Genomic DNA, 16,326 nt, shown 5'->3' with positions numbered 1-16,326 from the left:
TCCCTCCCTCATTTACAGATTTCATTTAGTAGCTGTGGCCAAACATCTTGTGCTGTCAGACGCGGGCAGGATCTTCAGCTCATTGTCCCCCTTCAACCTTCAGCAGGTACAGCACTTTCTTTTGCCACTGTTTGAAACTCCAATGATCACACCCCTCCCTTAACTCTTCTACTGAAGTCTTCTACTGAAGATCATCCTACTTATCACTGTGTATCACAGGTTTTACCCTTGGTCCTAAGAGGTACATTCATGATCTCTTTGGGAATCCCCAGGGCCTCTGAACAAGAGCAATTAGGCCACTGCTTGTGGTCCTCAGTCTTATCCCACTGTTTTTCAACTGGTGCTTTTTGCTGACCAGACAGATCAGAGACTTCTCACACAGATTTTGTCTTACAATCTCCTTGGATGAAGGATTGTCTTTTCTACACAGACTTCGCCTGCTTTAAGCTAGTATTTTTCCCAGCACTGACTCTTTGAAGAAATTAACATAGCATGGTCTATAAATGCATTTTTTCCTACTTAGATTTTCACCATTGGCTATGCTGCTAATAACAGATGTTCTGCTGTGGTTTCATCACCTGTCCTTTTCAATCATTCCCAGGGGTTCTGTATTGAAATAATTAAGAATTAATTCAAGAATTTGAGAGGAGGAGGAGAACATCACTTAATACTTGCTACTATTTGTGGCAGACCTTTTTTTTTCTTTCTGCACTTTTAAGTTTCTAGAATATACCCTGTTTAGTGAATGTTACTGGCAAATGGGTTTTTCCTCTCTGTTCCATCTTATCAGGATTAACCTTTAATAGTTAAGATAATGTTTAAGATATTTCCAGGAATGGGCATGAGTCAGATACTGTTTTATTTTTGCTATAAAGTTTTTGAAGGATGTTGTAGAAGAAATGGGTAAATATCCAGTTTGTCAGAAAAGCACTATTAAATGTATTCATATCTGAATAATGGAGGACATGAAAGAATGCAAATAATAATGGAATGTGTTTGCTTTGAGATTCTTTGGCATTCCCACCACCCTTAACATCTCCTGATTTTTTCCTTTATGTTCTTTTTTTTCATGTTAGCATTAAAGCACTGAGTGCTTTGCTTTGTAAAACAAAATGCATGACCTTTGGGACTCATGATTAAAGCACCAGGGAATGCACAAGCACCATAATTGTCTCCAGATCTTTAAAAGAGGAAACTTTCTCCCTGGAGTCTCCCAGAACTTCCATGATAGTCAAGAGAAATATAAATTTTGGCCCTGAATTTCTACTCTGCACTTATGTGTTTCTTAGTGATCTAAGTATATTATGTAGCAAGAAATTTTATTTTTAGAGATATAATCTATTTCACTGAGGCATTTTTACTGCTATTACTGTAGTATTAGAATCATCACAGGTTTTAATCAATGCATATTCACATAGATAGCTGCTTGACAAGGAGGTGCTGTAATGTGCATTTTAGTAATGAGCTGAGAGAAGAGTGAATTTAGAGAATGTCCCACACTTCTGAGCTCTCAAAAGAATACTTACCTTCAGTTCGGGCGGGCTCTGATGTGGTGGATGCAGACCACAGCATCCTTCACGAGATCCTTGTCACCTAGAAGTGATGGCATGTAATCTGTGTCAAACTGATACAACAACCTAAAATTCTTCCTAGAAAGATTTCAGCTCTGCCTACCTCAAAAATCAAACAAGGCTGTTATGAGCATGTGGAGCTGGATCTTGGAAACCAACCATGTCTCGACTAATAGTTCTTTTAAGGCAGCTCAGGTATGGAAGAGGCAGAGGCTGAGTTATTCATTCAAGAGGGAGGAGGAACACTGGTAAATCAGCAAGTGGAACCCACCTTCTGTGTTTGAATCCTAATTAGTATAACAACTGCCATTTCTCTTTGTCTAGAATTGTACTTAAGGTTAATCTTAAGTTTGTTTTTTTAGTCTGCAATAAAACAACAGGAAGTCAATATAAAAATCTTAGAAAGGTTTTCTGGGAATATTTCAGGAAACTGATAGATACAAAGAACCATCAATACATTCAAGAAAAATGTGTCTTGGTCACAATCCTGCAGCTATTTCTGTGTGAACACATAAACTGTGTTCATACATAAGACAGCTCCTCCCCACCACATTATATACATTTGTGTCTCTCAATTTTTACCGTATAGTTTCAAATATTTGCCAAAATATTTCACAGGAGTGTCCAGAACAAATTGTCAAAAACAATTGCTAGATGAAGGATGCTGTCCAACTAATGTCATTCTGTAGTTATTATCTGCAATAAACAGACATCTTTGTAGGCAGATAGTCCTTTAAACCAACAGAATAATTAGAACAAATGTAAACAGCATGTTTTCCTTTTTCAAAGTATCAAATATCTAAATCTACTAAGGGAAAGAGTTCCCTTATTAGCCTATCACGGTGACAATTACACCATGCTTCTTTACTGTCTGAACTGTTTGCTCTTTGTGTCGTTCCCATTCCTCGTCATCTTTGTCCAGATCAAAAGTTTCTGGATAAATGGGAAGCTTGTCTTTTGGGCATTCCTCATAATAACTTCGAACATATTTTCCAACAGACCATCCTTTGTATTCCTCAGGCATTTTGCATTCTAGGCCATTGTAGTGAACATTGTAGTGATGCTTCAGCCAGTAGAAAAGATAATGTATGTTGTAATCACATCTCCAAGGATTCTCTCTCAGCCACAGTATTTTCAGAAAGTAAAGATCTTCCAGTACTCCATATTCAAAATTCTGCAAGCTGTTGTTTGATAGATCCAGCTCCTCTAAGTTATTGAGGCCTGAAAAAGCCGCTAAAAAATAGAAAAGTAGTTATTAGTACCTTATAAAATTAACTTAGGAAAAAAAATTCATATCTGTGACAGGAAAAATATGCATATCTAGAATGAGAAAAATATTTTAATAATTTTACAGTTACTGGTGGGTTTGGGGGTTCTTTTGGCTTAAGGCTACAAAAGAATTTCTCAAACATTGAACTTTAAAATATGGCACATGCCTTCAGAAGTGAGAAATATTAGGGGAGTTGCACTGCTGGTAAAGCTATAAAACACTTAATGAGTCTGCCTGAGCGTAGAATAGAGATACTGGAGGTGGATGGATGCCTGATTTTCTCATTGAATCCTACTGTGATTGTCATGATACAGAATTAGGTATATGGAAACTTATTATTAGACAATGTGCAGGGCCAGAGGTTTTCATATGTATATATGTATTTGTGTGCATGTGTAGAACCTTCAAATTAATGTTTTAAGATTTGGAATGGAGTAAACATGGAGCTTCATAATAATGCTTATGAATTACATTTCAGAGAGCAGATCATACTTTTTGCAAGGATACTGTTTCATTTAATAGCAGAAGTTTTAATTTAAATAAATCAACTATGTAATGTTAAACCTCCTAAGTACCATTTTACTGATATTACCCCTTTCTGATGCTGTTTAATTGCCAGGGTGGTACTAGATAAGGTCCTTTTTCTTGATAAATTTTCTCACTATTTCTGTCACCCATTTTATGTCTGCTTTTGTAATTCAATCCAAATGCACATAAGCTATAAGCAAATTGCCAATAAGAGCACTTGAGTTCTAATAAAATATAGCTTAAAAGCAATTATATGTGGGGATTTTTAACCAGAAAGAGTTTAAGTCCTTTAGGTTTGTCTGTTATTATACCATAGAATATAATTGAAAAGTAGCCTCCTTATATGACCTGGTTTTTTAGATGTGGCAGAGATATTTAAAAAATCATTCAACTATTTATTAGAAAACTGTTAACCTTCAGATTCCAGAATTACTTTTTGCACTTGGTTAGTTTAGTATTAAGAAAGGACAACTGAAATATGTCTTGCTCTTGATTTTCATGATGAATATATTTTAGTGCAAACCTTTGAACTGAAAGGTACAAAATGTAAAATTTGCACCAGCTTCTAGATTTTTAAATCCTTCTTTCCCCCCACCAGATATCAGTTTGTATCTGATAAAGACAGTATTTAATGAAAGAGAAATCACTTTTAATAAATATTTAAAATTATTCTTACCAGGATCAATGTATGTTATTCCATTACTGTTCAGGTTTAGTATCTTCAGTTCACTGACATCTTCAAACTCCTTGGCTCGTAGCTGTCTAATTTTGTTGTTGGACAAATCAAGTTTAGCTATATCTGGAGGTATGTTACCTGGAACTTTCTTTAAATCTTAAAAAATGAAAAAGATATAACTCGTATCAGTTTTAGATTACTCTTACTGCTTAGGTATCACAGTTGCGTGACAGAGTATTGTCAGTCTGACATTGTTTCTTGTTTTCTTTCCCTTTTATCCTCTCTAGTGAAGATACCATATTAATATAAAAAATGTATGTGAAAGGCTGATTGCTTAAAGAAAAGAAACCAGAGTAACTATATAAAAAAGACACCCAGGCAGCAGTGTGTCATTCTGTCTGCTTCTCTGTCCAACTTCTACCATTGGCATTTCCTAAACAGCCAAGGACCTCTCAGTCATCAGTGTCTGTATCCTTACAGTGTTCCTTGCAAAAGAGCTCCAGAAAGAACAGCTCATACTCCAGTAGTAAGAGCCCATGCTTGAGGAGTGCAGACTGTGGTTTGAACCCTCTTAGGGTAATGTTAACAAACCTAATCTCCAGGATTATTATATTTGCTCAAAGAGTGTTCTAATCCCACACTGTCATAACAAGAAAATGAGCAGTGTCTCTCATTTGACCGTCCTTGAATGAGAGCAAGTAGTTTCTGGACTTGTATTGGAATCTGTGTGGTCACTGTAATTCTGAATTTCTGGAGATGTCTAATGAATTGGGTATTTTTGAGACTAAAGCAACATACAGAGTCTTCCTGCCTTATATCTGACTATAAGCAGAGCTTTGGTATTATAAATACATAAATATTATAACTACTCCAGCTTGCTGTGGTTGGATTGCTTCCTGCTTCTGCAGATGTCAAAGTTTCAGGGCCTATTTATCCCCAGATGAATGCAAATAATGCTTGAATTTAGAGACTTGGAGAGTTTGGCAGTACTAGAAAGCAGGCTTTTTTCAACTGTCCTTGAAAATATAAGTGCTTTGCAGCAATGCAGACAAAATGCTTTGGCTTCCTTATTTTTATTTTTTTTTTGCCTTTTGTTATGTTTTGTTTTTTGGTTCTGTTTATTTGTTTGTTTGTTTGTTTGTAAAACAGAATCAAGGGCTTAGAGTATTTCATTCTGGAGTACCACAAGGTCTGATATATCATTGGTCTGATGAGCTATAAATGAATTACTAAAAAAAAAAAAAAGAGAACATGAAGATAGAGAAATGTATTTTTAAGGTGTTTCTTTCATGAGCTTTCTGATATTAATTGAAGGTTCCTGACCTGTTGTCATACCTCTTTAGACATAGTAGTGGTAGAGTGAGTGCTTGTCATTCCATTCCCTCCACTGTAAAGGAACAATGGATTGCAGATTTTCATGTCATCTTACTGGTTTGACAACTGATGCACTGGTTTTTTTCTATTCTGAATTCTTGTCCATGTAGATTTAGAGAAATGTTTGTGCTTTCCCTGGATTTTGTGTGCATTATTGTTCTATTTCTGATTAAAATTCCAGTGAAATTATGCATCTGCTGTACAATATTCATATACAGAGACAGTAAGTACAATGCTTTCATCAAAGATTACCATGTTTGGGAATACCAAGTATCTATGGGATAGCTGCATCGCATCCATCTGTCAAGCATATGCACAGTACATCTAGTACTTCCAAAAATATATTGAAACATAGTCAGTGTGTCCATGCTAGGCATGCAGGAAGTTCTGGATTGATATACTTAGTTCTTGACCTGAAAGAGGGAGTACCTGTGGCCTCTAGTACCCTCTTGTAGTGGTTGAAGTAACTTTATTCCTCCATTATTAATATTAAAGACAAAAAAATATGTCTTCAAATACCATAAACCCCTTTGAAACTCCCATGCAGATCAGACCACATTGAATGACTTTATAAACTTAGAAAAGAAAGTTTTTTTTTTCCCCAGAAGTTTATGAGTATATTTATGTATGCAGCTCATCTCTTTGATACCACTAAGTGGGGAGAGCTATAAAGTCAGTCTTTGCATGTAGTAGGATTGTTATTTATGCCTGGGTTTTGTTCAATAACAGTTTACTGACTAGTAATAGTGATATAATTAAGATCCTATGAAGGATAATTAAGATCATAATCTATAGTAAGATCTGATCTACAAGGAAAGGTAAGATAGGTGAATATTAAAAACATAATAAAAGAAACATAAATTATTAATAAAAATATGTAGTAACTGCACGGTAAAAGAAAGAGAAAATTGAGTCAGAGGGACAAGAAAGAAATTAATAGGGTGAAAAAAAGTAAAGAACACAGACTATTTTTGTGACATATATAGTAGATAAACCATGTAATCAAATACTGAAATTATTGATATTTAGATATTATCTCCTTATACTGAATTCTGAGTTTTTCTGAGCTTTTCTCTGGCATAAGGGTACAAGAGTAAGGGCACACTGATGTTTTTACATAAAATCAAGTTACTCTTAAAGCAAATAGAAGTTCAGCTGAACAAAACATGCAGCCTAAGTTCTGCTAAAATGGTGAAAAAGGTCTCACAACGTCAGCTGCTTCAAGCAATGCTTCTCATTGAAGAATGATTCTTCTCCGAATTGTTTGCTTTGTTTTGTCATGGGATAAAATATGGGAAATATAAAGGACAAATAATGTGCATTTTCGTGTTGATATATACCCATCTGGTTTACCCTTAAGGCTTAACTGTGGCTCTTAGGGGCCTGAGAAAGATTTAGGGATGGAATGGATCCAAGTCTCTGAAAAACGTTTCTTGAAGTCCCTTCAACTTTGAATTGTTTGCTGGGTGCTGGGAGGAAGAACATAGAGGAGATATTTCTTCATGAACAAAAACATACCATTTCTTCCTTTAGTAGAAGAAATCTTGTGCAGCGAATGTGAGGATGCAAAGCCTTTCCTTTGCAATCAGGTTCCTCTGGGCATTGAAAACACAGCTGGCTGCTCTAGTCCTGCTTCACAGCTCACTCTTGTCACAGTTATTGCTATCTTTGTGTTTGTACAATGGACAGAAGAAAAGACACACTGTGCTATCCTGTATCAGTTCAACAGTTTCAGCACAGCTGTAATTTGACAGATTAGTATGTTTACAGTTGTACAATCAGACTGGTAACTTAAGTAGTACGCCTAGTTTTATTCCTGTTATTTTCTGTTAGATTCTTACATTACAGCACTAAGGAATACCTGTGGAATTTGGGCTGCAGAGCAGAGGTAAAATGCAGAATTCCTACTTATTGCTGGTAGTTACAAGAGAAAAACAACAATTTCAGTTTAAATTTCAGTTAAAAATTTCAGTTAAATTTCAGTTTAAAGCAAGTACTAATACCAAGTTCTTTTGTGCTAAACAATGTGTGAATAAATGTAGTAAGGATTAAATAAATATAATATTAAAATCATTAATTCATTAATAACAATAGATACAAACCTTTTCTTTTGCAGTTCAGAGTTGTCACGGGAAACACATACATGTGGCACAAAGAGGAATCAAATTCTGGTTTGACAGGTTCAGGCTTCTCCCGTTTTATGTTTTTGGGATCCTGCCTGTCCTTTTCACTACATAGCTCATCAGCTTTTATCTGCTTTAGCTTTTGATTTTTCAGTTCTATTGGGTGCACACATTTGGCATAATTTCCCAAATTCCTGTTTGTTGGAACCTGTAGCATTGTAACAAGAGTTTCTAGTTCACAGCTGCAATGCCAGGGATTGTCATAGAGACGCAGGTAGTTTAGACTGGGAGTATAAATAAAAATCTCCTCAGATAAAATCTTAATTTGGTTATGCTGAAGTAAGAGTGTGGTAAGTTTATCCAAACCATAAAAAGCCTCACTCTCAATTTTTGATATGTCATTCTGTTGTAAATCCAGACTTTTCAGTACTTTGTACTTGGAAAACATATTATTCTTTAATTTACGAATCCTGTTTCTTGCTAGCAGCATGTGTTTTATATCTTCTGGCCAATCAGGTGCCACAAAAACCAATTTTCTTTCCTGACAATCTAAGTATTTCTCATGAAGATAAGTGTAAATATCACATGTTAAGCCTTGGGCATTGCGCTTAACAGTGCTAGATGCTCTTCTTAAGATGTTTTCCCTTCCATTGTTTCTCAAATTCCTATTCCTTGTCCTCCTACAGTCAGATGCATTACAAAGAAGAAGTAGTAATATAATAGTAACTACTTGCATCCTGACATTCAGCTGGCCCCAGTTATTTTCTGTGACAGCTGGAACAGTTGAAATTTTTGGATAGTCTGAATCAGTGTTGTACAGATCTGAGGAGGCACTGCTGGGGTATGTGGTATCCCTGTGTTGGAAGAAAAGTAAAACATTAGAACAGATGAAATGGGCATTTGCATGGAGGATTGTATATAATATGCAGTCATGTACTGGATCATCAAACTAGGAAGTTCACAAATACTTTGAAGATTTAATGTTCTATCTCTTTTTGTTTGTTTGTTAGATTTTACTGACTGTGGTCTACTGTTTTTCATTATGATTAAACGTGGGAAACTATATGGACCAATTTCTCACTGATCTTGTGAGAATCTCCTTTTTAGGAGATTCTCATGTGTTCAGGAAAACAGCATCAGGCAGGATCTTTTTGTATTTAAGTTAATCTTGGAAGATGAACTCAATCTAGGAGTTTGAAGATGGTCTTTTCCAACTTCCTGTGTGCTGAACAACTGGAACACATATATAGCCAGACCAGGGAAAGCCATCCAGTGCCCATCAGACTCAGGTTTAGTTTGCACTTAAAGGTGGGTTTGTTTTCAAGTATTCTTCTCAGGACTGTTTACCTCAATTTTTGAGGTTTTGGTTTCATCTCAGTAATCTGCTGTGACCATGGTTCAGGATATTGGCCCAAATAGATTGAACCTGCATGAGGAATTCTTATATTTATGTCATACACTGAGAATTTGAACTGTTCGCCTTTCATATGATAGTTTTTTGGCTTATTTTTTGTTGTTTTGTTTTTTGTTTTGAGTTTGGAGTTTGTTGTTTGGTTTTGGGTCTTTTAGGTGAATTTCAAAATTTTCAAGACTTACATATCTGTAAATGCCAGGGATTAAATATAAGAACAACAAACTCTTTCTACAAATTCTAATTTATACCAAGAGGAGAGATTTTTTTCAAGTGCTGTGACTATTTGGGTGACAAATCTTCCTGATAAAAACTAGAGACTTTCAAATGTACTTTGAAAATGGAGTTTAGTAGGATTCAGAGATAATCAGTGAAGTTCTCATTGGTTTTCAGCAGTACTAGGGCAAAATGATATATTCAGTCTCAATTAATTTTGATAAACAAGCTTCAAACCTTCACCAGTCTAGAAGGAGGGTTTTGTTGTTATTATAAGATTGGAGTTGTCAACAACAATACATTTTAATCCTATATTGTTTACAACTTCCTTTATTCCTTCAGTAGCCACTTGAGCTCTAAAAACGTCTCACTAAATTTCTTGATATTTTTAAGAGCTTTAATTTGAAAGGTGTCTAAGAATGCAATCATCATTGTGTATTTGTCCATTTTTTTTCTTAGTTTGACATTTTAATTTTATCTTGCTTCCATTAATTTTCTTTTATGTTTTTTCATTGCTCTTCCTTGATGGAAGAACAATCTTTGCTTTAATTAATAATTCCTTACAAAAGGCAATGTTATATGCAAATTTTTCTTATAATAAATCAATCTAAGAATAACATTGATATTTCATTCATAAATTATGTTTCTTAATATAATCATCAATTTATAGGTTAATTCTAGTGTTAAGTATATAAAAAAATAATTTTATATCATTTGTAGTCACTTCTTAGTGAAGTGTACATCCAGTGTTCTAGCCCAGATACACCAATATTTATACACAGGCTTTTGAAAATTACCATAGGTAAAATACCCTTGAGAATTTCAAACAAAAATTCTTCAGGATAGTCAAGTTGGTGATGCAAGGGCTGCTTTTCTCCCCTTATCAATAGATCTAGTAATTTCATAATAGAAAACTATCAAATTAGTGAGGAATGCTTTGCCCTTGATAGACTCATGCTGGCTGTTCGCTGACACTTTTTCATCCTTCATGTGCTTGGACAGGGCTTCACGGAAGATTTGCTACATAACCTTCTCAGGGTCTCAAGTGGAGCTGACTGGCCTGTAGTTTCTTGGATCTTCTTCCATTTCCTGAAAATGGATGTGACATTTCCTATCATCCAGTCATTAGGAATCTCCTCTGACTGTCATGACCTTTCAAAAATGAGCGAGTCCTCTCAATGACAAGAGACAGCTTTCTTCCTCTTGGATGCATCCTGTCTCATTCCATTTCCTCAGGTGCTCCTTGACATTAATTTCTTCTACAATGGGTATTGTTTCACTCTCACAGACTCTGCTCACAAGCTCCAGCCAGGCACCTGGGAAGCCTTCAGACAAGCCTTAGGTGTAAAAACTGAGGCTAAAAAGTAATGGAGTAGCTTGTCCTTAAAGATTAACCAGTTCTCCTGGGCCCCTTTGTCCTCCAGGTCTGTCTACTGTGAGATCCTGTTAAAGAGATCTCTAAATTAGCCAAAATCTGCTAACAAGTTCAGGGTTTCTTCTTCTATAGTTTGTCCTATTTTATTCTGTCTGGATTTTGAATTTTCCATTTTCTCATTTTCATGGCTGCAGTAACCAAAGCCATTCAAGCTGACATTCACTCGAGTTCACATTCCTTCACCTGTTGAAGAACACATTCTCTAGACCACTTGTCAGTCAGCTGGACCAAGAAATTGTCTTCAACATACTTTAGAAATCTCCTGGATTGTTCATGTCCAGCCATATTTTCTGGCAGGCAGAAGTTAAAGTCTCTCATGAGTAACCAGGATAGGCAAGAGCAAAGCTTCCTTCAGCTGCCCAAAGGTTTTATACACCATCTCTTCTTGATCAAGCAGATCAAGCAGTCTGCAGAAGATCCCTACCACAATGTAATGCTCATAGGTCTGGCTTCTAATCATTACAAATAAGCTCTAGATTGACTTGTCACCTATTTCAATGCAAAGCTCCATGCATTCAGGCATGATTTTGCATAGAGTGCAGGCCATCCTCACCTTTCTGGGCTGTCATGCTTAAATATTCTGGAACCTTTCATAGCACATGCAACTGAAGGAGTGCAATCTCTGCATCTCTGGAGACCCAGTGAAATTGCAGCACTGTACCTGTATATGGACTTCAGTCCCTGCTGGTTGATTCCCAAGCTACAAGTGTTTGTGTTCAGACACTTGAGATAGACCCCTTTGTGCAGCTTTTGCATGGAAGGTTTCAAAGATTTTCCTCATCACTATCCCCCCCAGCTTTCTCACCACTCCCTGGGCTTTCACTCCTTTCCAGGCTATGGTTATCTTCCATCTACATACCTATTTTTACTTATATCTCCTCTCTCAAGTCCTTTGTTGCAGGAATATATTTCAGAAGCACAAACTTTCCTCTTTAGGATTGGTTGGTATTGAATTCCAGTTACTGGATGGTCCTTTTGCCTGATAACTGAAATAGGGAAAAGGTGATCACAAAATGGAAAAAGACACAGGCTCAACTATTAGATTTTCATGTACAAGTACTGACTTTTTGCCTTTGCATTGTATTGACATTTATTGTGAAACATCATACTAGGAGATTTGTTCCCATTATATAAGAATGGAACAATATGAGTAATTCCCATTCTGCAGGTCAATAAAATATGGAAGCCTTATAATTACTCAAGTTTAATGTTCCACCTAGAGGGTAGAACTAAACAGAAAGCATTCTGTAAATTATACTATATTAAATTATATTACTGGTTAGAGAAATATACCAGAGTCCATGGAGAAAACTCACCAATGGTTTTAGATACCAGGATTGGCTAATAATAATCTTGGTTTAGCAAAGTGTATTAACGTGCTACTCTTCAATTGCATGATAACTCCCTTGTGCTCTGTAGGACTGTATTCAGTAGGTATCCTTTAAAATGATAACATGACCATACTTTAAGGTAGTGACAATAGCATCACATCTCTCACTTCTACTTTGAGGCTTCCAAAGAAGATAGCTGAGATGTACAGAAATTATGATGATGATTTAAAGATGCTTACTTAGGTTTTTTCCCTTGGTGCATGCAAATATAATTTTAATATACTCCTGGATAAATCGATTTAAATCTGTTGTATAGTGAAAGTACTAATACAACTCTATGACTACTGACAAGGTGAAATCAAAGAGAATTATGAAAGTGTGTTTGTTTTAATCTTGCAGAAAATTTAGAGGCATGTGTGATAGAAATACTCTTTTTTGAGTGATTTGTAGGATTCTGTCTGCTATACAAAATGAAATAAATGCCCTATACATTTCATTTAGATAGCAGTTCTTTTATCTTTTTAGTATATCTAAAAATATATGCTAGATTCCCTTATGTATTGCACAGTTTCACAGAAACTTTTAAAAGAAAATGCTGTCCAGAAATTTCTTGTGCATGTCCAGTTCCTCATGATGATGCAAGAAGTTTGAAAGCTAGATATGTTCTTAAAAATTTATTTTTGAAAGAGAGTATTGTGGATAGGTGCATTGTGTGAGCCAAGGCTCTGTGTGACAACTGCAAAAGAAAGAGTTACTCCAAACTGATATTTGGAAGATCAGTGAGCTGAAGGCAGAGAAAATACAGTCTTACAAAAGCCTGCCATTCCTGTTTCAGAGGTACCCCTAGAGACTCAAGATCTGCCTGGCAAGGAGAATTGCTGGATGAAAAGCTGCTGTAGATGAAATGAGGTGAGCTGCTTACAACAGCAGCCATAACAAAGATGTATATGGATTTGAATACCTGTACATTGTTTCTCTTTCTTATGAGGAAAACAAAAGTATGTCTTTCAACAGCACCCCATGAAATTCAGAAACATGGTTTTCTTTGGCATTTGCATAATACATTTTGACTTTTGTTTTTCTTAGTCTGAAATGTCATATCCTCATATAACTAACATTTGTTTTGGCAAAGTTTTGCGTTAGTGTCTCCAATGTTACCACTCATTTTATGAGCATTTCTTTTATTATAATCTGTGTTTTTTCCATGTTGGCTGATTTTGTCTTTTTAGATTTCCATATATTTATGCTGAAGTTTGGAACATAATTTTTTTGATGTGCAAATAGCAAAGAAAAATTCTCCACTGACAAAAGACCTTTAACAATTATCATGTACCTTGTTAATATTAAATTTTCCCAGTCACACATGATGCTTCTGATTTAAAACCATAATATTACACTCTTTGTATTGACAATTTTTAGACTAAAACATATGAAGCATTGAGACATTGTTTCTGAGACTATGGGGATGTACAAAAAGCTGCTGTCCTGTGAATAATTTGATAGCAGACAGACTTCATGAACATTTCATATGGCAATCCCAAAAACATTTGCTCAGCACAGGTATTGTGTACTTGGGTAACTAACACAAAGTGCTTAGAGGTGGCAGTATTGCATTTCATAATGCTGTATGTGAACTTTCCTGTGGTGTATCAGACATCCTTTGTTGGAACAAGGAGCTAGTGAAGTGTAGGGGTCAGTTTTTATTCTCTCATACTGTACCTTACAAGCATTTTAGCCTTCACATTGCACAACAGAGATAATCAGTTAAAATCAGTCCCTCTGAAAACTTCAGTCACATATTGTAGACATGATCACTGTGCATAGGAATAAATGTCAGAAAGTGAGTTTGTCAGATTGTTTTGAAACAATGATACTGAGATTGCAAATGTCAAAATTAATTGGAAAAAACAGTATATAGAATTCCTGCAGAATTTAGCTATAACAAAACACAAGGATTTTTGGTTGTCTGTGTGCTCCTTGAGTTTTAAGGAAGATGTCACTCCCAGAATGGAAAAAGAAGGCATGTGTTAAGATTCCCAGATCATTAAAAATGTCATATGACCAATAAAGGAAATCAGTATCTCTTCAAAATTATTGTGAGGCAAAATGCAGTAAGAAAGGCTTACCTGTATCTTAAATTGTGCAGCCTTGCAGCAACATAGACATTAAAGACTCGGAGCTGTCAGAGTATTTACCCAAGTCTCTTAATTCATTATCTATTTTATCAGATGTGTTTGGAAGTATACTTCTCCAAGTTTTATTTTTCCCCCCTCATTTCTGTGGGATATCACATTGAAACACAAAGTAGCTTGGCCTTCTATGAAGAAGGATACTTTTGTACTTTATATGAATTAAACATTTCCATTTCAAAAAAGGCACCAGAAATAACACATACCTTTATATTCTAACACCTGGTTCTAATGCACATTGTTGGGTTTTTTTCATTAAATGTAATCTTATCTTTAATTTCTTAATATTTTTTATTATTATTTTACAACAGCATTCTTTTTACACTTCCTCTTTGCATTTTTATTCAGCATCCCCACTCTATATTGAAAGCATAAAGCCAGTTCCAAAAGTCAGTATGCACTCCTTAAGCAGTCAGCTCCTCAGTGGGAGTTCCCATCTTCTTCAAAATGCCTGCTTTTGCTGACTTGCAGAGCTGCATGACTACAACTAAATGTCTAACAGAGCAGAAGGTTCTAATTCTAGGTTCTGATTCTCTGTATGCTTTCATTTGTGGTGCGTGTGGTAATTGTTATTTATTCCAGTTAGAAATGTAGTTCAGTCAAATGAATAGTTTTCACTATGATATAAATCTGCAGATGGAAATTTAAGTAATTTCAGAGTACAGATACTTGATTTTACAGAGTGCTGTTGATTAACATTTTCCACTTACACAATTTGCTTTGTCTTAACTAATTTTTAGTATAAAGAAATGTTTTCCAAAAGAGCTGATCAAAACCTAAAATTACATGACTCATTTTTCTAAGTCTTTGATTTTTTCAGATTATTTTAATAGTACTCTTCTAAACAATTATATTACTTGAGAAGCTTAAACTGCACATTTCTGCTTTTAATGTTTTTTGATAGAGATCTGGTTTTCATTTCCAGCAGGCATGGCTTGTAAAGTCAATGGTAAAAGCAGCCCAACAAACTTTCACTGAAAAGTCATACTTGAAAAGTATGCACAAAGAAGTTCCAATTAGTTAAAAAAGTATGCTTTTGCAGTTACTTAAGATAACTTTACAATGTTACTGATTTCATACTGTGAAATATCTTGCATGATAGTGCTATTCCCCACTAATTTCCAATACAAGAACAGAGGAAAACCTGCAGCAGAAGTGGACTATCAAACTTCAGAAAGTAGATAATTCTATTTCATATTGAACATCTTTTCTTTACAGTAATTTTCAGAAAACTTTAACTATGGCATTTTATGTCCTTTTGATTCTGTATCGTGCCCTTGTAACAAATTGGTCTGTTGTTTTTTGTGGGGTTTTTTGCAAAGCTTCCCCAGTTTACAGTAAATGAGTTTAGCTCACTGCAGAAAATTCACAGACAAAGGTTTACCGTACCTGGACTCTTGAAAAGGCTGTCACAAGATCATCTGTCTGGAAATTCCAGGTTGCATTCAGGTTTGTAGTTCACGTCTTTCTTTCATAATGTGAAGCAGAGGATCCTTTATATGACTGGCAGCATCCTGCATTCATGGTATACTGAGGTTGAGCAAGCACTGCAGCAGCCTTCCAGGGTTTTGAATTACATGACTACAGCTGTTTAAGTTTTACTAAGGAATAATAGCACTATAGGTTTGGATCACTTCCAGCAAACTGTCAGATCTATAAACAGCTAGTACTTACTGCATAATGAGAACAAGGCTTGCTTTTTGTAGCCATAAATAGACTAATTGTATGACATGATTAGTTGGGAGTTTATATCTGGAGCTTTAAAAATGCAGTTTTTACTAAGATATAAAAAAAAATGAAAGCCACTCTGTGCTGGAAAAAAAAACAAATTTATCGTTGATTTCCTGAGAAGGAAGTTAATTAAAAAGTGAACTTTTGTTGTAGTTTTACATTGGTTTAATATATAAATTGAAGTGGTATTTATAACTGCAAACTAAAAATAGTTTTATTTTGGATTATTTTAATATCCTACTAAACTTGTAGGATGGTAAAGGTGCATGTCAAGAAAACCAAAGTTTTAGAATGCAGTACTATTTTAGAAACTTTCAAATACATGCTGTACTTGAAACATATTCCAAAAGCAATATGAAATGCCAAACTGTAAGACAATAACTGTAGTCTCCTAATGTTTAGGTAAAGACTCACACATAAAATTCTTTATGCTCTGATAAGATTCTCCATATAACAAAATACATGTGAAAT

At 35.2% G+C, this 16,326-nt stretch overlaps 2 protein-coding genes across 4 annotated transcripts in view; one reads left to right on the top strand and one right to left on the bottom strand.

The window, feature by feature from the left end:
• Positions 1-16,326, top strand: part of FBXL13 (F-box and leucine rich repeat protein 13) — a 60,402-nt gene that overhangs the window by 12,111 nt on the left and 31,965 nt on the right. Inside the window, 1 exon segment of the mRNA XM_033514360.1 lies at positions 15,447-15,580. Within this exon segment, the coding sequence (XP_033370251.1) occupies positions 15,447-15,580 (134 nt within the window).
• On the bottom strand, positions 1,891-15,704 carry LRRC17 (leucine rich repeat containing 17). 3 transcript variants are annotated; one of them, XM_019006705.2, is made up of 6 exons: positions 15,514-15,703; positions 13,655-13,749; positions 11,464-11,590; positions 7,522-8,396; positions 4,046-4,201; positions 1,891-2,804 (listed from the first exon to the last, which is right to left on the bottom strand). In XM_019006705.2, the coding sequence occupies exons 4-6, from the start codon at positions 8,276-8,278 to the stop codon at positions 2,401-2,403; spliced, it is 1,317 nt and encodes a 438-aa protein (XP_018862250.1). In that variant the 5' UTR covers positions 8,279-8,396; positions 11,464-11,590; positions 13,655-13,749; positions 15,514-15,703; the 3' UTR covers positions 1,891-2,400. The 3 variants fall into 3 exon arrangements, with proteins under 3 accessions (XP_018862250.1, XP_015484070.1, XP_018862251.1); XM_015628584.2 differs by lacking the exon at positions 13,655-13,749 and having other exon boundaries at positions 15,514-15,704; XM_019006706.2 differs by lacking the exons at positions 11,464-11,590; positions 13,655-13,749.

This window comes from Parus major, chromosome 1A (assembly GCF_001522545.3).
Source record: "Parus major isolate Abel chromosome 1A, Parus_major1.1, whole genome shotgun sequence".
Taxonomy (NCBI): Eukaryota; Metazoa; Chordata; class Aves; order Passeriformes; family Paridae; genus Parus; species Parus major.
The sequence above is the reverse complement of the archived record's forward strand: the minus strand, read 5'-3'. Positions and strand labels throughout refer to the sequence as shown.

Coding starts and splice junctions, on each gene's coding strand:
- LRRC17 (XM_015628584.2), bottom strand. CDS start 8,278: ATGCAAGTAGTTACTATTATATTACTACTTCTTCTTTGTAATGCATCT. Junction 4,202..7,521: donor TCTGAACTGCAAAAGAAAAG/GTTTGTATCTAT, acceptor TCATTTTTTAAG/ATTTAAAGAAAGTTCCAGGT. Junction 2,805..4,045: donor AATAACATACATTGATCCTG/GTAAGAATAATT, acceptor TCTATTTTTTAG/CGGCTTTTTCAGGCCTCAAT.